Here is a 22,046-nt window from a genome sequence, read left to right as displayed (position 1 = left end):
TTACAGAGAACGCTCTTTCTCAGGCACAGCTTTATTCTATTAACTGCCACTTGTTGACCATTCACAGTTCAGAACTGTTTGACTTTTTAACAGATTTCTGTCTGAACACCATCTTTTTGACAGAAACTTGGCTCGCAGAGAACTCAGCCCCAGACATTCAGAGGGCCATCCCTCAGGGTTACACCATTGTTAGGTTGGACAGGCCTCGGTTGAAAGGAGATGGGATAGCTATAGTGTTGGAAATGGCCCTTTTTGCAGAGTTATCCCCAAACGTTTTGCTTCTTCCTCCTATTTTTTCCTGACCTGTTTTTGTTGGCTATAGGACTCTAGTCACTTTACCACTGCTGATCAGTGCGAAAGTGCATATGCTCTCTGTGTAAATTGTTATTGTGATTGGTTCTCCAGGATTGGCATATTTGTTTTACCAGTTGGTCCCTAGTAAAGTGCATTGAGTGTGGCATGGCTGGTAAATCAAATGCTGCTAGTGGGCCTGCAGCACTGATAGTGCCACCCACATGAGTAGTCCTGAAAAGATGTCTCAGGCCTGCCACCGCGGTGCCTATGCGCAGTTTGTTAACTGCCATGTCGACTTGACAAGTGCACCCACTTGCCAGGCCTTACCATTTCCTTCTCTTACACATTGGACACCCCTATGGTAGGCCCAAGGTACCCTCCTGGCAGGGTGTAGTGTATGTGAAAGGTAGGACATGCACTGGTGTGTGTAACATGTCCTGATAGTGAAATACTGGCAATTTCGTTTTTACTATTGAAAGGCTATCTTGTCCCATAGGACCGAATAGGGAATGATTTGTAACATTTTACAAGCATATTTTCCCATAGGGATAAGAAAGAAAAGTGGAGTTTGGAATCCCTGAACTCAGGATTTAATAACACATCTTTTAATAAAGATGGTTTTTAAATTGGGTATTTGAAAATAGCACTTTTAGAAAGTGGCTATTTTCTCGTTCAACCATCCTGTGTGCCTCTGCCTGTTTGTGGATTGACTGCCTGGCTTTGGAGTGACAGGGGCTGGGGAGGTGCAGTGGCTTCAGGAGACTGGATGAGTCAGTACTAGGCTGAATAGGCCTGATCTGCATTTGGAATAGTGGGAGGAGTAGCACCTGTACCTGAATAGTGCTGTGCCAGCCTTCCACAATGCTGGCTCCACCCCCTGCGATGCGTCTGGAGCCAAGGCTCACACTGACAATGGATGTTGTTGTGCACTTGCAGAGTGCCCCCTCAGATGTGATTTGAATTGGTCTCAGAGCCCCTTGCACAAAGAGAAGAAAGCCATTTTGGGGTATAAGTAATTGGGGTAGTTATTTAGAGACCTGAAGGTGATAATTCGCTTTATAAATGCCAATTAACAATAACAATAATAAATAAAAAACATGCATAAGTTTATTTAATTTGTTTTTATTATTTAAGATGGTAATTGTGTTATACTTTGTTTATTTTCATTACATTTTACTTGTTGGCTTTTATGTTTGTGGGAATATAGTGTAGGATTTTAATTATATTGATACTATTTGTGTTAATTGATAACAAGTATTAAAATTGATAGTTTTTATGGTTTAAAAAAAAATTGTTACAATTAAGAATTTAATTTTTATATTTAGAATTTTATATTTGTAGGTATTTAATAGAGTTGTTAAATTATTTTATTTGTTTGAAGTGAAATACTCTCTCTGTATTGTACCAGTGAATGCAGTGGAAATAGTAAATGTAACCCCCTCTGAGTCCTACACATTACCTTCTGCTACACTTACTGGAGTGGGAATAGTAAATTTTACCCCTCCTGAGTCCAACCCCTTTCCCTACTGGTGTACTGACTAGTTTGGGAATAGTAAATTTAAACTCTTCCAAGTCAAATGCTTTCCTACTTTTCCAACTTTGGGAGTGGGAACAGTAAGTTAAACCCCTTCTGAGTCCACCGCTTTCCATACTTTTGCACACACTAGAGTGGGAATAGTAGATTTTATCCTCCTGAGTATAAAGATTTCTCTACTGTTGCACACAGTGGAGTGCCAATAGTACATTTTACCCATCCTGAGTCCAAAACTTACCCTACTGTTGCCCTGACTGGTGTGGGAATAGTGAATTTGACCCTTCCTGAGTCGAACGCTTAACCTACTGTTGTACCAACTGGTGTGGAACCAGTAAATTTATCTCTTTTGAGTCCAATGCTTTTCCTACTGTTGCACCTTTTGGAGTGGAAATAGTAAATGTAACCCCCTCCTGAGCGCAATACTTTCCCTACTATTGCACACACTGGAGTGGGAATAGTAAATGTTATTCTTTGGGTGTCCAATGCTTTCCCTCCTGTTGCACATACTGCAGTGGGAATAGTTTATTGATTATTCTTGGAGTTTAACGTTTTTACTAGTATTGTTTACATATTTATTATTATTTTTATGTGTTTATGTTTTCCATTTTATATTTTTATATATATAATTTGTGTAATATTTAATATGTTTTTAGTGGAGCATATTTTTATTTATTGTTTACTGTTTTATGTATAATTAAATATTTTACATTTTTGTGCAGTTTATTTATTATATTGATTAATTATTGTTTGTATGTATGTAAAAAAAAATATATCTATATAGTTGCAATATTTAAATGCATTACAGAATGGCCCCCGAGCCTGAATACAATTGTGCCAAGATGGGTTGGTTTTTCACCGTAGCAGAAATATGGTCTAGCATCAACTCAATTGTTAGATCTAAAGGCCCTAGGATGGATGCTATCCCTGGAGATGTCTTTCACAGGAACATTGAGAAATGGTTGACTTATATTCTTGCTTTGGTTAACGGAATTGCATCAGGCACCACAATTCCAGCTTCTTGGAGGGGGGCGGAAGTAATTCCGGTGTTCAAGAAGGGTGTCTGCTCGATGCCCTCGAATCACAGAACTATTAGCTTGATCAATAGTGCCCAAAAGGTCTTTGCCCGTGCACTCCTTATGAAAATTCAAACTTGGATAAGTGACATCAACATTCTGTCCCCTTACCAAGCAGGGTTTAGATGGAAAGTAAGCACTATCGATCAAGTTTTTCGCTTCCTGTTACTGGCCTGGAAGACTGTAACTATTGGCCAGGGAAGCTTATATGTAGCTTTCATGGATTTAAGGTCTGCATTCGATCTTATCCCTAGACGCAAACTTTGGTGTGTCCTGGAGAAGCTGGGCCTCCCCTCTGAGATATTAGTGTTGGTTGTTCGCCTCCTCGACAGCAACTACGAAGAGTAGGCTGCGGTAGCCACGGCCAACTGACTGACCCGATCAGGGTGGATAGGGGGTCCGCCAGGGATGCGTATTGGCTCCTACTCTTTTTTCACTTTTCATAAACGGTGTTGTGCAGCATCTTGCCGATAGTCCAGCCGATGCACCGGCGCTGGGGGGCGGGGGGGACAAGGTGACAAGGTGACAACTTTACTCATCGCCGATGATACCCTGATAGTTTCCAAGACCTCTAGTGGCCTGCAACCCCTTTTAAAACGCTTTGAGTCCTTCTGCGCCTTGAGAGGCCTTGAGGTTAATACCTCGAAGACCAAACTTTGAATGCTAAACCCACATAGATCTTTTAAGGGAAAACTGCTCCTGGATGGGTCCCCTCTCAAGAGAGAGTGAGCATAAGACCTCATTGAGTAAGCTAATAGTGGCCCCTCTTTGCATTTACGATCACAAGGCTGTGGGTGCAGCTTTATACGGGGCTGAACTCTGGGGGTTTGACAAACTGGATGAATTACTTGCAACTGAAAATAAATTCCTAAAATGGTTATGCTCACTTCCCCAGAGTACTCCCCTGCATCCGATGAGATTAGACATGGGCAGAACCTCGATTGCAGAAAAAGATCAGTTACGCCCTATACTTTTTTGCCTATGCCTAAAAACTGCCCCTGCGTCACATCCATATGCTGCTGCCCTGGATGAAGTATATGCACTTGATCGCTTTAGGAAAATTGGATGGTTGAACAAGGTGAAGCCCCTGATCACTACTGTAGGGTTGGAAGGCACTTGGGACACTAAAAACTCAGCATCGCTACCAAGTAAAGCCCTGATCAAGAATCAATATTGGGACTGGGTGGCACAATCTTCTATTACTTGTCCAACTTAGCCGTCTGACACTTGACTTTATGCAGTTTAAATTGGTAGGCATCTTTGAACAATACTTGGAGGCTATCACAATCCCTCAGGACAGGAAGCTTCACATGCAATTTAGATTCGGCTCCCTTCCTATAAACACCTTCACAGCCTCCCCGGGGCCAGTCTCCTTCTGTTTCACAGCTCTGTCCAGGCTGTGACCTCGCCGCCGAGTGAATCAGACATATTCTCTTTGTGTGCCCTAGATACCAATTAGCAAGAACTATATGGTTGGCTCCAGTATGCAGGCGGCTTGTTACCCATTGCCATAGTGAAGCTGTGCACATTTTAAAATCTGACTCAAGTCTTTTATTAGCTTGTGCAGTCGCCAAATTCCTTAGTAGAATGTGGATCATTAGAAGGTCCATAATTAAATTGCAGCTGATGCAACCCCTTTTACTGAATTATTTTAAAATGTCTTTTATGTACACTAGCATTTTTAGCTCGGTTTGAGTGCTATTTGTAGCATTATGCCCGCATGGCGGGTCATGCTGTTGCACTCCTACAGCATAGACTTATGCGTACATAGCTCTTAATTGCCCTGCAAACACTTTAAACTGTTTTATCATCGTTTTAGTAATCCTGCCTAAGTTGGCCACTAATTTATGAGCTTGAGCTATTGTTTTTTGTAAATAAACGTCTACCTCTTTTGTATTGTAGGTATTACACTCCTTAGGTTAGCACTGCACTATTGTGGATCAATAATCTAGATGGACTGTGATAGCCTTTAGATACTAGTTTTAGTATGCCTTGCTCCATTTTTCACACTGTATGGACTTGCACTTTGTGGTCCTCTTGCCATTGTTTGCAGATTATTAATTGTTCCAGACTTCGAGATCATGCAGTTAATAACCTCCTTATATGCACCTATAAGTTGTTGGTTATCATATTGCTGCCTAGGAATGTTATTTAACTGGGTCTTGTTAACCTACAGTTAATTAATTTTGTATATATGTTTTTATTTTTCATGTACTGTATGTGCTGCACTTTTATGGTTGTAATGACTAAAATAAGGTTTTTGATTGATTAGAAAATTAAAACATAGATTATGATTCACATTTGTTTCAAATTGTTTAATATTATATTTGTTTATATAAATATACACACATTCATATATATGGGTGTTTGTTTGAATAATTTTGTATTTATATATCTGTTTAAATATTATTTAATCATATTTAATTTACATTATCATAATGTTATATGTTACAATATTTAATATTTACAGTTGTTAACCATATATATATGTGTGTGTATATATATATATATATATATTCACTTAAAAAACCATAGGTTTCACACATGATATAGTTAGGTGGACATTTCACTCATAAAAAACCAATGAAATTCCCCCGTTATAGTTAGTTGAGATAACTATAACTCGCGCGCCCGCAATCCTCTGCTCATGACGTCACATATTACATCACTCATGACATGGTCAGTGGCATCACTCATGACATCACTGATGACATCATCCTTGTGATAGAGTGGCGGTCGCGCGAGTTATAGTTATCTCAACTAACTATAACGGGGGAATTTCATTGGTTTTTTACGAGTGAAATGTCCACCTAACTATAACATATGTGAAACCTATGGTTTTTTAAGTGAATTTGCAAGGTTTTTTAAATGCTAATTCCTAACTATAACGTGTGTGAAACCTATGGTTTTTTCAGTAAATTTGTACGGTTTTTTGAATGCTAAGTTATGTATTTATTATTATATTTTTTATATATTTATTTTACAATAAACTACGTATTACATTTTTTTTTAATGGTTTTTCACCGCGCACCGCGCAATTTAAAAAAAAAAAAAATTAATGTTTTTTTCTGCCTTCGGGGTCCTTCAGGGACCCCCTGACAAAGGCTAGGGGGTCTGGAACTCTCTACCCTGCCCCCTTTTCACGTTCGCCACCTTCCTTTTTCACTCTCGCACTCAAAACAAACAAAATGGCGGCCGACACTTCCTGATTTCGACCGATTCGAACGTTGACTGACATGTAACCACCAATCAGAATTACGCTCGCGCACGTTAGGGTGCGCGCACGGTGCGCGCACGGTGCACGTCTATAGATATTTATGTACTTTAACTGCAATTTTCTCAGGAACTACTGAACAGATTTACTCCATATATGCAAAAGGCACATCCCTGACCTGAGGACTACCTCTTTGCCAAATTTCAAGTAATTCTGTTCAGCCGTTCGGGCTGTACCTTCGACTAAAGTTCCTATGGGAAAATGCATGGGGAAAACGTGTTTTGGGACCCCCCTTTTTGCTCGGCCCCCGCTTGACGAATCCCCCCGAGACTTTTAGGGTAGGAGCTGAGCGGAGCGCCCCATTAGTTTTGAAAATTTCGTGAGGATTCGTCAACCAGCGCCAAAGTTATTCAAAATAGAATTTTGAGATTTCCTATGGAAACACGGTCCTAACTATAACTATCTACTGGCGACTGCCAGTAGATAATATATATATATATAGACAAATATAAACATAAAAAACAATATTATTGTATATATTTTTTCGATATTAGTGTAAAACTATATGTTTGATATTTTTGTACTTACCATTATATGTTTAGGAATATTATATGTGTGTGATCAATATTTTTGACACAATATTTCTATATTACGATATTTTTGGTCTCAATAATCTGTCAGTCAACCGTTTTTAGGCATAGTTGAGACATTCACATGACAATCTCTGTATGAAAGCAGGCTGACATCCACAGAAGCCACACCACCTAGTATTTCCTGAGGTCACTAGGTTTGACAAATTTCCACGGTTGGGAGGGCTCCCTGGGTGCCAGCATATCTTGGCATGTGGTCCTGTGCCCGGGCACCAAATGGTTGTTCACCTGCCTGGGGGCAGAAGGGATGGTTACCTCTTCTCTATCAGCTCATACATCACAATTATGCCCAAAGGATCAACATTTTCTTTTAATTGTCATAGGAATGGCTGCTGTATTCGGGTCCTTGACTGAAGGAAGCAGAAAGAAAACTTTGGCTCTAGGAGTGGGGGAATGAGACCCGCTTCCAGGAAAGGCAGGCTTGCATCCCATTTAAAAAAACAAAACAAATGCGGACAAGTAAGCCATTACAATGTAGGCAGATCCCTTTACACATAAAAAAAGAAGAATCAAAGACCCACGAGATAGAGCAAGACTGGAAACAAGTGCATCAATGTGCACCTTGGAAAACGAAGCACTGTGAAAGTTCTTGCAAAGATTGCGGCTTAATCTCAAGGAGCATACAAAAGTGACGTGAGCATTTCTTCATTGGCTGTTTTTCACACATTTGCTATTTTCTGCTCTTTCAGTTATATACATATTTACAAGTGGCCTGTTTGTAATTCGTAAGCTTGTTGGTCCATTGGTACATAAAAGTATTTTTGAATATATATCCCTTAGATAAATGTGAGTAGACAAATGAGTTGGGTTGTAGGGAGAATTAGTTAATAAGCCATTGAAATGAAATTGAACAAACCATGAAGAATATGTTACCTGAAGTAGGAGAGAGGGATCAGGTAATGTGAATGGGTAGAATGAGTGGATACATTGACATGGAATCAAGCGCTGGTCTGTGAAGGAAGGTATTAGTGGGATAATCAAACAGGAATGAATGAAAGGAACCGAATCAAATAGAATGCAGGGTAAACATAAAATATGAGATTGAAGGAGTGTAGTGGATTTGAAAAGTACCGAACAAAGCTAGGCACTGCAGCTCTACTGCTGAAACTGATGCAACCTACTCTCTGCATGACTAAGTGTAGACAAGTGCATCTAACATGGATCCAAGCAAAGTCAGCTGGGTCAAAGAATGGAGTAGGCAGGTCTCGCTAGCTAGGCTGTGTGCATTGCCCACCAGTTTTGGTGGAAAGCCACTAAACAGAGACAAACTGGAGGCCCAGCCTCCATGAACTACAATCACGTATACAAAGATACTATACTATGTATTTATGACACCAGAAGTGGAGGAGAAATGGTCACCTATTTTCAGGGATGAGAAATGGTAGCTCCTGGGTGGAAGAGTAAATTGAGCCACAAGAGCGCATGAGATTCCTATCAGAGCAAATGGCCAATGAACAATACCACACAAGAACTGTACATAGGGAACAGTTTAGAATATCCAGCAGATTACTGTATTTACTAATTATAATTAGTAGATCACTTGCGATGCCATGTGATGATTGATTATGTATAATGCTCTCAGTTTTCAGTTTTTTCTTTTAGATTTTTACAGTTAAATGCAGATAGAAAACAAAGTGCTTTCTGTCTGTATTTATTTTTAAATGGGTATAGATTCAGAAAGTAGGATTTCTAAATTCCAAGCCAACGGCAGAGCAGATAGACAGCATTGGGAGGTAAAAACATAATTTCCTATGCAGACGACACCCAACTCATTCTCTCACGTACATATGACGCTACCACCACCTGAACCAACTTCCACAGATCCATGACAAGCTTCACTGACTGGAAGAAGAAGAAGTGCCTGCAGCTGAACACAGACAAGATGGAAGTACTGATCTTAGGCAACAACAGCAACACATGGAATGACTCCTGGTGGCCATCAGACCTAGGATCTGCACCCACTCCCTCGGACCATCCAGAAACCTCAGAATCATCAGTGACAACAAGCTCACCATGAAATCACAGATCAATGCTGTCTCTTCCGCCTGCTTCCTCCCTCTGCGCATGCTATGTAAGATCTTGAAGTGACTGCCCCTGCACACAAAGCAAGCGGTGACAAAGGCCCTTATTACCAGCCGACTGGACTATGGCAATGCTCTCTACATAGGAATTGCCACACACCTCCTAAAGAGACTTCAGCCCATCCAGAATGCTGCAGCCAGACTCATCTAAATGATCCCACATCACTCCCCACCTCAGGCAACTCCACTGGCTCCCCACACAGAAGAGATGCCACTTCAAGCTGCCGACCCACACACATGAGGCTCTACACAACCAAAGACCGGTCTACATTAACCACCACTTGAACTTCCGCCAATAGTCGAGAAGACTACTCTCCTCCTCCCTATCACTTGCCCATACTCCCCACATCTACCAAAGCAGAAGTAGAGGACACTCCTTCTCCCACATCTCAGCAATGACCTGGAACAGAGTCCCCATGCAACTCTGGACCATCACCTCACTGCCAAAATTCTGAAGGGCAACAAGACCTGGCTGTTTCGAATAAACCTAAAGGACCAGCAAGCAGCTGGATACCCTATTGGGAGATTAGCAACACTTTAGAAATCCTGATGGATTGATTGAAACACAGGGTGAGATTCCTTTTAATATGGTCATATGTTAAAACATAGTTGCCGTGTAATGCTACTGTTTACTTGTGAGTGCAATGTTTAGTTAAGTGTCGCTTAATTTGCTAAGACACGACAAGCATCAACGTAAGAGTGCATGTTTATCAATTAAATAAATGCAGAAATATATCACTTTACAACTTAATTTATTATCAAAATATAAAAAAATATGGTTAAAAACCAATAAATGGCCAAATATTATAAATGGATAAATACAGGTGTAAATGTTGAAGAAATTGATATCATAAAACCAGAAGCCCTAATTATGTGCCGTCATTGCGTTGTGTGTGTTAGTAATAAAGTGATTTCCTATTGCAAACTAAACGTTTGGATGGAGAGTTCTTTCTTATCAGAGGTTTTATTGAGTTCTGAGTCTCTAACCCTACACCATCTCCCTGTGTAAATCTTGGACTGCTCGACTCTGCTACACTGGTTGGTCAAGTGCTAAAAGGGTATACTTGGTGTTCAGTTTTAGGCTCAGTATTAAAAGTAAGCCCCAGGACACTGGTGATTGTCACAACTAAAGGCCAGTAATCTCCGGTTGCTCAAGGACTACTGAAAAAGTTCCCACAAGCAGTGTGTAGCCAGATAGAAACAAAAGGATCTGATGTCTGATTCTGAGCCCGTCGTGCCACACAGTCCAAGTGAAAAGAGGCAAGAGATAGTTTGATTATGCATCCACAAACAAAATGATGCTTCTCAAGCCTGCAACCCAATTCCTCCAGGTACCAGGACAATTCCACCTTACCAATACTTTATAATGGGATGAAAAAGCTGGCTGTTCAAGCGCTCTCCCCCCTTTAAGCAACACGACAAAGATTGATTTTTTGAACTAATGTTAATTATTGTGAACCATTTGTACACGTTTTCAGTTTGTTATACACCTTTTGCATTTTATTTTTCTACCAGGATCTTCTCTTAATTTATTTGCTGCTGCTGTCTTTGTGCATTGCACTCCTAAAGTATGTTTTTGCAGTTTATTATTTCATTGTTTGGATTGAAATCTTCGTGAAACAAGTACTTGGATCTCCCCTTGCATTTACCTTTGCATATCTTCAATGCACACATGCACGGATCTGTCTACAAAGACAGAACTGGCTTTCTAGGTGAGGCGAACACAATTTTCAGCCAACATGCCCCTTTGGAGCTTAATGTGAGTGTGGCTTACCTTTCCTGAAAGCCCGAATAGCGGCGAAGTACTCGGGGCCCAGGTAGAGTGTGGAGTCCATCATCTCGGGTACACGGACCAGGCTCATGGCAGAGTCCTTGAAGAGCAGGTCCTTCCCGTGAGCAGAACTGAAGAGGTGAAAAGACCCCTGCCCTTTCTTGCCAAACTTTGCCTGTTAAAGGGGTAAAATGTATCAATACATGGTGATATGCAATAAAACAGGGGGTTAAGGAAGACGTGGACTACAGAAAAGAATTAGGAGAAAATAACTGAAAAGTAAACCACATTGTTGAGTGCTTTCAGGTCCTGTCTTTTTAGCTTGTTTTTCTTTTCACTTTTGGAGAAAGCTAAATCTTAAGTAAGAGAATGCAAAATAATTTGACCTATTCCATTCACCTAAGAGAGTAAATGTTTAGGGTTAATAAAAACCTATACATTCATGGCTGAACTGGCCATACTGACACTGACATGTTCCTAGGGGGCTGCAGGAGGCTACTTTCAGAGCTGAATGGGCTCCCATCATACAACCATGAAACGTCCCATGCCTCATTCGAGTCTCGCCCTCCTGCGGTGTAAGTTAACATTTTGCGCGAGGGCTGATTTTGGTTTCTAGTGCATCCCCGTATACAATTCTAAAAAAGCAAAAAAGATACGGTACGGAAGAGGCCAGCTCCAGCTTACAGATCGGAAATTCAAAGTTAGAGCTTGTGAGTAGGGGAAGCACTTTGCAAGGACCCAGCAATAAAATATCAATTAATCACACAGTAAACACATGTGATTACACGTAATCAACTGTGTTGAAAGCACATCAAAAACGTTAGGAAGTAGAGCACAAAAGATGGAAAAAGATTCTAAAGATTAGATAAATACAAATGTCCAAAATCCTGAAGCGTGGTCTCAAAGAAAGCTCTCTTCCACCTTAAAGGGCGTGACAGAAGCAAAGTACAAGTAAAGGTATCCCATGACACGCGGCACATGCAACCGTGAGATAACGATTTACCATATTGGTCCTAACTGCTATCTAGTGTAAACCCTCACCACGACATAACTTTGATGGGGGCTCGTTCGTGACCATCATGAGGGTGGGTGCGCGCAGACCACTAGGGGCTGGAGCCAGGAAGGAGTCATAGTTCCTTTCCACAGTGCAAGACTGCAAAGGATCCCTGTGTCCCTTCATCTTAAAGTATATCCTTGTAGAGGAGAAGGGACACTAAACGTAAATTGATTGCTCCTTTTCTTATATTTCACCCATCCTGGCCTAGTGATGGCTTTTCAATAAAACACAAGTGCTGGGCATGCGGTGTGCCTCATTTGCATGGTGAATGTCCCCCTTGCATGTGAAGGGATGCCCGAGGGGGAGATAAATGATTGAAATGCCAATTTGAGCGTTTCTTGTGTCTCTCTTTGGGCATGCATGAGTTCAGGAGGAGGCTGTGCATGCAAGAGTGGTGGGCGTGCGGGGGCTATTCGACAGACGACAATGGAAAATTCATTATTCATTAATTTTCCCTCCTAGTCATCTATCAAGTCCCCCGCCCCGCCTCACCTTACCTGCACAGGCCGCTGCTGTATGAGTTGCTAACAAAAGGGACTGACCTGCTTCCACGATTTCCTTAGGGAGTCAGAGTAGTAATGTTCTGAGGTGGCACAAAACATTAAGGTTAGAGGTCCAGAAGGTGCACTGTGAGGTAGCCAGGACTAGGGCCAACATATCCTGATAGTATGAGTGGACTCAGACTCACAGGGTTTTGACGTTTATGTTGCCCTAATGCATAGTCTTACTGATATAGTATGAACTGTAAAACACCACTCACTCACACCACACACGTGTTTTGTTCATGTGTAATACAGAGGTTATTTGTTCAACCTGTGTTTTTACACCTTTCCATTTAGGATACCTTTCTGCCCGCCCCAGTCCTTGCCCCCTTCAAATCAGACTCTAAAAAATACATGAATAGTTAATAAGTGCCTATAGTGCATGCATTATCTTTTTTCTTCAAATTAAACCTGCAGGTAACATCTTATTTTGAATACCCATTCAGCATAAAAAAGCTACAGAAGAAGTGGAAGTTAGACCAAGAAGATGCGCCATTTTCAATCGAAAAGCAAAAAGTCAAAAGGAAATGTACTTTACCCTTACTTTTGATGAAAAATGAGGTTCACTGACAGAATATCGATGTAAAAAATAAAGGATGCAAAAATATAGACTCCCTGTACTTAACCAAGTAAGTACAAAGTTATCGAAAACAAAATATCTATGTAAAAAATATAGTTGTACAAAATATCGATTTTAGGAGAAGTGTTGGATAGCAGAGGGGTAAAAATTACTATTCCCACTCCAGTGAGTGCAACAATAGGGAAAGTGTTGGATAGCGGAGGGGTAAAAATTATTATTCCTACTCCATGGAGTGCAACAGTAGGGAAAGTGTTGGATGGCGGAGGGGTAAAATCACTATTCCCATTCCAGTGAGTGCAACAATAGGGAAAGTGTTGGATAGCGGAGGGGTAAAAATTACTATTCCCACTCCATTGAGTGCAACAGTAGGGAAAGTGTTGGATGGCGGAAGGGTAAAAATCACTATTCCCACTCCAGTGAGTGCAACAATAGGACAAGTGTTGGATAGCGGAGGGGTAAAAAGTACTATTCCAACTCCAGTGAGTGCAAAAGTATGGAAAGTGTTGGATAGTGGAGGGGTAAAAATTACTATTCCCACTCCAGTGAATGCATCAGTGGGAAAGTGTTGGATAGCGAAGGGGTAAAAATAAATATTCTCACTCCAGTGAGTGCAACAGTAGGGAAAGTGTTGGATTGCGGAGGGGTAACAATTAATATTCTCACTCCAGTCAGTTCAAAATTAAAAACAAACAAAATATTAACAACAAAAATATTTAAAAAACAAAATAAATTAAAAAATATATACCTATGTTAAAAATCAAAATACAAATATACTTAATATTATTGAGAAACAATATTATTGTGTTAAATACATATGACAAATACCTACATATATTATATTAAATAAAATAAAAAATAATTTTCAAACTAATAAATATTTTTAATGAGAAAGGATTTAGGAACGTAAAACATTAATTAATACATACATTTCCTTTTTTTATTTCCTACCCTATAACACCACACAATTCACAACCCACATCTAATTTGTTTTTTAATATGTACTTCCTTATTTAGCGTAATAAATAACCAATTAAAGAAATATTATTAATTACAAAACAAATTAAACTCATACAAATGAATTTACTTCCCAAACTTTACCCCTAGAATCCCCACAGCTAAAATGGAACTGTAAAAAAATGATTTACACAATTAAAACTTATTTTCAATTAAAAAACCTAATCGTATTTAACAACTAATTATAAAGTAAGTAAAATGAATTTACTCCCCACACTGTACCCCTATAAAAGTAAAATCCACACACAAAAAATATAAACAAATACCCTAATTAAATTTAATTAATTAATATTATTGGTCAACTAATTATTAATTCATTAAATATAAATTACTTCCCACCCTTTACCCCTTATAAACCCCACAACCCGCACCTAAAAAAATTACACAATTACCATAATTAATTACCAATCAATTTATTAATAATAATTAACAACCAATTAATAATGAATTGCAAATACGTTACTTCCCACAATTACCACTATAAAATCTCAATTAAATAAATAATAATAAATGAAATATAATCAATAATTTATTATATTTAAATTAAACTATTTCCCTATAAATCCACAACCCGCTACAGAACTGAAAAATGCAAAATGTACTTAAAATAAAATTGATAACTACTATAAATGTAACAAAAATATTAAAAAAAATAAACAATACTTATACAAAAAAACATACATCACATACATTTAAAATATAAAATAAAATACATAACACTAAATAAAAAAACAATATTTTAAACAACTATATTTTTGCAATCGATATTAATGACTTCTATATTTTTGAAAACGATATTTCTTACCTAACATTCGATATTTTGCTGTCTAGATTTCTGTGTGAATATTTTTCCAACTCGATATTTGTGTAAGTCGACATTTCCAAGTCGATATTCTGACTGAATACCGAAAAATGGGCTATGAGGTATGGGTGAGAAACTCATGTCTTAGATGTTTGAAATGTGTTTTTATTACAGTTTTTGCTTCTAAAATCCAGTAGGAGAACTTTAACAGAGATCAAGTTAGATCAAGTTAGGTTGTCTCTTTAGTTCCTTTTTAAATGGCATTTTCTTTATGTCAGAAGCTCAAATAGTGCACAGTGAATCCTGTTTCATAGAAGTCATTAAGTAATCATCGCACTAAACTTATTAAGGCATGGCAAGGAACAAAGATTTCTTCGCAGATAAGGTAATTCAAATGCCATTTGGTCCGTTATGAGTGCTATAGATACTATTAATCTATGTGGCTTACAATCTAATCATGGGCGGATAAAGCCGAACTCTAAACTTAGCCTGGAATTAGGCACTGCGTTTGAAAGTCGCAGCACACATCCACTGCTTTCGCAGTTGTAAGTAAGGGCAGGTAAAAACTTCACTTTAACATATGAAATCAGAGTTTCAGTTGAGTTTTAGTATAGATTTTGTTCATGATGAAATAGAGACACCTACTTTTAGATTTGATATTACATAAATAACAGGTTGTTACTACCTGCAGATACCTATATACATATACCCAGTCCTTACAGATTCCTGTGCTCTACCCCCCACCGCCTCCCCATCAGTGGCAATTGCGTAGGTTCATGTTGCATCTAAAAATGATCATTTTAGTTTTTCAAATGTTTCACTGCCCTCTTTGATGATAGAGATGGTATATGCTGCCAAAGTATCTAGTGAACGCTCGACCATATGATCCAATAAGAATGTGTAATCTGTATGAAACAGCAACTGCAAGTACTGCCTCCCAATTTTATGTGCACACAATCTAGCTTTATCCAAAGAAGTGCCACCATCAGCTGTGGAGAAGTGGAAAAGGAGGGATGTAAACAAGTTTAAGTCTGAAAAACGTGCACATAAAGTAACTCCCAGTTGTCCATTTGTCTTGGGATAGCACTTGCCGGTATTTGCCAAAGTTCATGCTGAAATTATTGGACTTCTGCTGTGTGACCTGAGATACCCCACTGAGGTTATACTCATCAGCTATAATAATAAAGGCCTCAGAGTAAGGATAGTGACGACATTGTTTAAAAAACAATTATACTGAAAATCAATCAATATTTCAGTAGTGAAAAATGATCCCTCGCACCAATGAACTTAAAGCATTTGTATTCATTAAAATGTTCTAAAAGCCCTGGTAGAAGTCACCCAGAAAAATGAGTGGCAATGCACACAGAATGGGTGACAAATACAGCTATAGCTCCTAGAACATGAAACTCAACAAAGTCTGAAAATGGACACTAACATTCAATGCAGAATTCCAGCAAGCGATTGAGTGTTCAGAGACATAAGAGTGAATATTAGGAGACACCATCAAGCGTTTAGTGGCCCGCACAGTTCCAGGATAATAATTTTATAAGATGAACTTTACCAAATACCTGGTTGCAAATCCTCAAGGTGAGTGGACCCTCCCATTCATGATAAGTGTTATGTTCTAGACAGAGTCCACTTGCCAAAAAAGCCCTATCTTCTTTATGTCAGGCCTCCCTAAAATCATGGACCGGCCCCTGTTCATGGCAGACTCTGACACCTTTCCTAGTCCAAGCTGTTCATGTTATTATCCGGATTCTACCGTTAGTGTTAGAGTCCATGGGTTCATTAACAGTGAAGGACATTTCGTCTTAGGACTAGACTTTTGGTCTTCACCATTACCAGGGTCTAGAAGAACAAAATTATGCAAAATTAATTCTGGCAGGAGAACCAGGATACTACAGTCTGCAAAAATGTCTTTCCAGGCCAAAATAGTTTTCACAATTTTCTTAGTTGCCAAAGTGCCTCTAGTAGTTTGTTGCTCCTGGAAGCGTGAACATTAAATAGACTCTATAACCAGGATACCTCTAGATTTCAAGCAGGCTAAAGCATTTTGAAAGTGCAATAGGTTATGAATGCTTCTGTGATTAGTGTGTTACATGCCCTATGAATATATAGTTTGGAGTTAACAAGGTTATTGAAGTCTCACAATCTTAGTCGTTACCTGTAGGAATGGCCAGTATGTCATCTTTATAGTTGAAGTTGGTGACGCCGCTAAAGGCGCTACCTTTTTGAGATGTGTGTAACGATAACGGTGTACTTTTTAGTGGCTTAAATCAGAAGGCAAGTGACTATTAGTGATTTCAAAAGGGTTGCTAAAGTTCTTCTTAAAATGGCCTTATTGAAATACTGACCTGGGGCTGAAAGATATACATTATCCCTTGAGCTAAACATCAGTGTGTTTGAGATGAATGGCTGAGCTGAACTGCAGGCTGTTTGCATAGGCCACCCCCATAAACAACATTTGCATTTCTGGATCTTTGGTGGCAATACTAGAAACTTTCAACACAAAAGGGAGAGGAGTAGCGGGTAGGCTATATTCAGCCAAGAATGGCATGGTGATTTTACTGGGCTTCATGATAAAGGGATCGATCAGTGCCTTTAAACCATTCTTTGGTGTTGTGTAAAGTTCTGTGTGATTCCCAGCCCTCCCTCAAAAATAAGGACCCAAAGAAAAGGTATCCAGGTGAAGTGGCTGGATTAACATTTGTTACTGCCCTGTTAATTAATACATATTATGTTGGAGAAGGTCATGAATAAATATCGATTTTTTTCAGATCTAAGTAACTTCTTCGACTTTTCCATTGTTTGGGCAGTAAGCATGTTAAAACCACAGCTGATATATACAGAGCAAAGTGTATCTCTGTAGCTTGCTATGGTACTGTGCTTTGGGGGTATACCAATGTGTCCTCCTTGCAAGTTCTTGAGAATAAGTGTTTAAGGAAACTTCTCTCCCTCCTAAAGACTGCCTCCTCCTTTATCATCCATGAGGAATTACGGATTGGCTTTTTAGAGGACATGTTGATGTTGCAGCCCTTACTCCTATGTGTCTCGGTGTGGGTTCACCTAGCCAAACAGCTAAATCGACTGTTACTAAAAGACTGTTTAACTCTTCACCGAGCTATGAGCATTCACTGGATTAGCTATTTGAGGGAGAGTTTTATCAAGCTGGGTCGTACTGAGCTTTTCTGTCATCCATAGTCTCTAATCATGGAGGATTACTTATGAACCAAAAGAGCTTCAGTGACTTGGAGGGCTAGCGAGAGGATATCATTGGTTATGGAGAAATTGTCTGTTAAAGCTTACTTACCATTACAGACTACCCTTTTAATCAAACCCTATTTTTATATAACTTGTCTGATTATCATCAGTTTCTGCTAACTTATTTTAGACTACATTTGATACATCATCTACTAGCAGTTCAATGTGGAAGTTCATATGGTACCACTTTTATCCCTTGTAGCTGTGACAGCTATTTAACCCAGGACACTTTGCATTTTACTATGTTTTACGGTTTCCATAAAAGACTAAGAAAGCTTTTTATTGTCCCGATGTTTATTGATAAACGATTTGGTCAAGTCCGACCCGCTCTGTTTTACTTAATATTATTACCAGATGTATTGACTTGTTCTAATCTAGCTCATGTTTTATCTGGTGTAGTCCGCTTCATGAAAAGTTTATTTGCTGTATGATAAGTATTCAAACGGGCTGTCCCATTGGGGTTTTTAATACTGTATTTTATTCTTGATTTTATGTTTTTGATTGTTTTTAATTGATTCTGTATGTGTGTTCTGTTATGGTTCAAAGTGAGACAGTATAAAGATCGAGGACTGACTGAGTGGTATACCATATACCCAGGGCTTGTATATTAAATGCTACTAGTAGACCTGCGGCACTTATTGTCCCACCTACTTAACTAACCCCTTAAAATATGTCCCGGGCCTGCCATTGCAGCCGGAATGCAGTTTTAAATGGCCAATTCGACTTGGCAATATAATCACCTTGCCAAGCCTTAAGCTCCCCTTATATTGCAGAGAATGGGCCAAAAGCCGGGTGTGGTGGCTCATTGGACTAATGCGTCCACTGAAAAGAGAACTGTGTTTGAACTCATGGTCTCAGGTTCAAATCTTGGAGGGTCCACTCAGCCTTTCATCTTTTGAAGTTTGATACAATGAGTACCATTGGGTAACAATAAACATCTGTTTTTCAGCACCAAGATGCCTATGGGTGAACTTGTGCTTTACAAAGACACATGTTATGGTAAGTCACCCCAAAGGTAATTCCTAGGTAGCCCATAGAGCAGAGTACATTGTAGTTAAAAAGTTGGGCATTTATTTTTAAGTCTACATGTCCCGGTAGTGAACTACACTGTGAAACATTTCCAATTATTAAAATAAAGAGATCTTTGGTCCCTTACTTTTAGAGTGAGTAGTCACAGTTCATCTCAAGACCACCATATGATAGTTTGCTCAGAGTAGTCACCAGCAGAGTTTCCAGAGTGCTATCTTCAGGTCTTCATGCCTTGTAGCAAGACATCGGGCACACTTCATATACTGGGTTTCACAGTCCCATTATTCAGGCGCCTTTTAACCAATACTGAGCCCACTTTGGATGTGAGCCCGCCTCCTTTTTGAAGCCTTGCTCGTGCCAGCTTCTGACACTAACAAGGGGGATCTGCTGCAAAGCGTCCTTATTGGGGGAGGCAGCAGCATGGCAGGGAGTGACAGGAAAGTGCATTGTGCATAGTAGATGCTATTTGCTTATATGTTTATTTCCAGAGTGAAACTTTCACCCAAATGTAGCTGGACTCTAGGAATCAACCAGGGAGCCTAAGTGAAGTGAGTGACACAGCAATCAATTAACAAAAAATATTTTCAGAGACCGACCAAACCGTGGATGATTAGAGAGGTGAAGGAATTCAACCTCAACTGCATTTCAAATTTATGGCCTAAGACCTAGAATGCTCTACCTCGCAGAGGACACACTGGAATTGTATAGGATCATGGAGGGCATTAAATTGGAAAGAATGATTGAAATCATCATGTGAAAGGCTCAATGAAGAAAGCACAAAGTAGTGAAGAGAGTGACTTGAAGAGTCAAAATAAAAAGTCTGACAGCCATGTTGTGTAGCCTTTAGAGCTCTATGACCTAAGCAGCAGCCAGCAAGGGCATTCCTATAGTCTAGACACAAGAAGATGCATGCACCTGCGACTATAACATACCTTGAGGCAGAAAGAAAAGGCAGAATCTTACACAAGAGCTGTTAATTGTAAACAAAACATCACCCCTTTTGCACATTGGTATCCACAGACATATAGAATGTCAAGGTTCTTGCCCTTAGAAACTGGAGCATCTCTTCCGGTTAGCATCTTCTTGCCGAGAAGGATGAGGGTCACCTTCTGTCCCCAAAATCTCTGATTTATCAGCATATATTTTCAGACAGTTGACATCTATCCAATCAGGCACTGGTAAAGCCAATAGGTCTCGCCGATGTGAGAACTATTGGCTTTAACAGTTTCTTTTAGCCACGTTGTACAGAAGCATGGCTAAAAGTTAGTGCTGAGGTATAAAGCAGAGTGGCATAGAGGAGAGTTATGTAGATGAGTTGAGTAGTGCGGCGTTGAGTGGCATGGTGCGGAGTGGTGTAAAATGGAGTGGAGTGGCATAAAGTGGATTCGAGTGGCTTTGAATTGAGTGGCGTTGAATTGAATGGCGTAGAGTGTATTGGCATAGAGGGTAGTGACATAGAGTTTAGTGGCATTGGGTAGAGTGCCGTTGAGTGGAGTGGCATACAGTAGAGTGACGTACAGAAGAGTGGTGCAGAGCAGAGTGGCATCGAGAGGCATAGAATGGTAAAGAGTGAAGGGGCATAGAGTAGAGTGGCGTAGAGTGGAGTAAAGTGGTGTATATTGCAGTGGCATAGAGTAGAGTGGTGTAGAATAGAGTGGCATAGAGTATGTGGGTGTAGAGTAGGGTAGCAGAGTGGAGGGGCATAGAGTAGAGTGGTGAAGAGTGGGTTGAAGTAGCATAGAGTGGTGTAGGGTGGCATGCAGTAGATTGGTGTGGAGTAGAGTGGCATAGAATGGCATAGAGTAGAGTGGCATAGAGTAGAGTGGTGTAGCACGGAGTGGAATACGGTGGAGTTGTGTAGAGCGGGGTGGCATAGAATAGAGAAGCGTAGAGAAGAGTGGCATAGAGGAGAGTGGTGTAGAGTAGCGTGGCATAGAGTAGAGTGGCGTGAAGTAAAATGGTGAGTGGTGTAAAATGAAATTGAGTGGCGTGGAGTGGAGGAGATTAGGGTAGAGTAGCAGGTAGTGGTGTAGAGCGGGTGGAGTGGTGTAGAGTCAAGTGGAGTGGCGTAAAGTGGAGTAGAGTGTCATAGAGTGGAGTAGTACAGAGTGGAGTTGCATAGAAGGAAGCGGAGTAGAGTAGAGTAGCCAGGGTGGCATAGAGTAGAGTAGCATAGAGTTGATTTGTGTGGATTAGAGTGGCATGGAGTAGAGTGGCATGGAGTAGAATACCAGAGAGTTGAGTGGCGTAGAGTGGCATAGAGTAGAGTAGTGTGAAGTGGCGTAGAGTAGAGTAGCATAGAGCAGAGTTGCAAAGAGTACAGTAGAGTGGAGTACCATAGAGTAAAGTTGTGTTGAGTAGTGTGAGGTGTTGTAGCAGTGGCATAGAGTGGCATAGAGTAGAATGGTATAGAGTGGCATAGAGTGGAGTTGAGTGAAGTTGAGTAGAGTAGCATAGACTGGTGTGGACAGTGTAGAGTGGAATGAAGTGGTGTAGAGAATGAAATAGATTGAAGTGGCATTGAGTAGCTTAAAGTAGAGTGGCATGGTATGGGGTGGAGTGGCATAGATTGGTGTAGAGTGGAGTGGACTGGAGTAGAGTGGCATAGAGAGGTGTGGAGTGGCATAGGGTGGAGTGGAGTGGGTTACAGTAGAGTGGCATAGATTACAATACATAGAGTACAGAGTTGCGTAGAGTGGAGTGAAGTGGCATAGTGAGGCATAGAGCAGAGTGGTTAAGAGTAGAGTGGCGTAGAGTAGAGTGCAGCAGAGTGGGGTGGAGTCACACAGAGTGGTGCACAGTGGTGTGGAGTAGAGTGATGTGGAGTAGAGTGGTGTGGAGTAAACTGAAGTAGCGTAGACTGGCATGGAGTACAGTGGCATGGATTGGTAAAAAGTAGACTGGAGTGGCATACAGTATAGTGGCGCTGAGTGGAATGGAGTGGAGTGGCCTAGAGTAGAGTTGTGTAGAGTGGCGTGGAGTAGTGTAGAGTGGCATAGAGTAGAGTGGAGTAGTATGGAGTAGGCGTAAGGTGGAATTAAGTGGTGGTGAGTAGAGTGGCATAAAGTGGAGAGGCGTAGAGTGGAGTGGTGTAGAGTGAGGTAGAGTAACATTGTATGTAGTGGAGTGGCATGGAGTGGTGAA

General features: G+C 40.2%; 1 protein-coding gene across 1 annotated transcript in view; it reads right to left on the bottom strand.

Moving 5' to 3' along the window:
* LOC146785271 (serotransferrin-A-like) overlaps window positions 1-22,046 on the bottom strand; it is a 198,647-nt gene that overhangs the window by 69,226 nt on the left and 107,375 nt on the right. Inside the window, exon 8 of the mRNA XM_085634229.1 lies at window positions 10,621-10,792. Coding sequence (XP_085490355.1) covers window positions 10,621-10,792 — 172 coding nt within the window. The remainder of the gene's footprint in view (window positions 1-10,620; window positions 10,793-22,046) is intronic.

Source organism: Triturus cristatus, chromosome 11, assembly GCF_964204655.1.
Source record: "Triturus cristatus chromosome 11, aTriCri1.1, whole genome shotgun sequence".
Lineage (NCBI taxonomy): Eukaryota > Metazoa > Chordata > Amphibia > Caudata > Salamandridae > Triturus > Triturus cristatus.
Note: the sequence above shows the minus strand (reverse complement) of the source record. Positions and strands in the feature narration are given on the sequence as shown.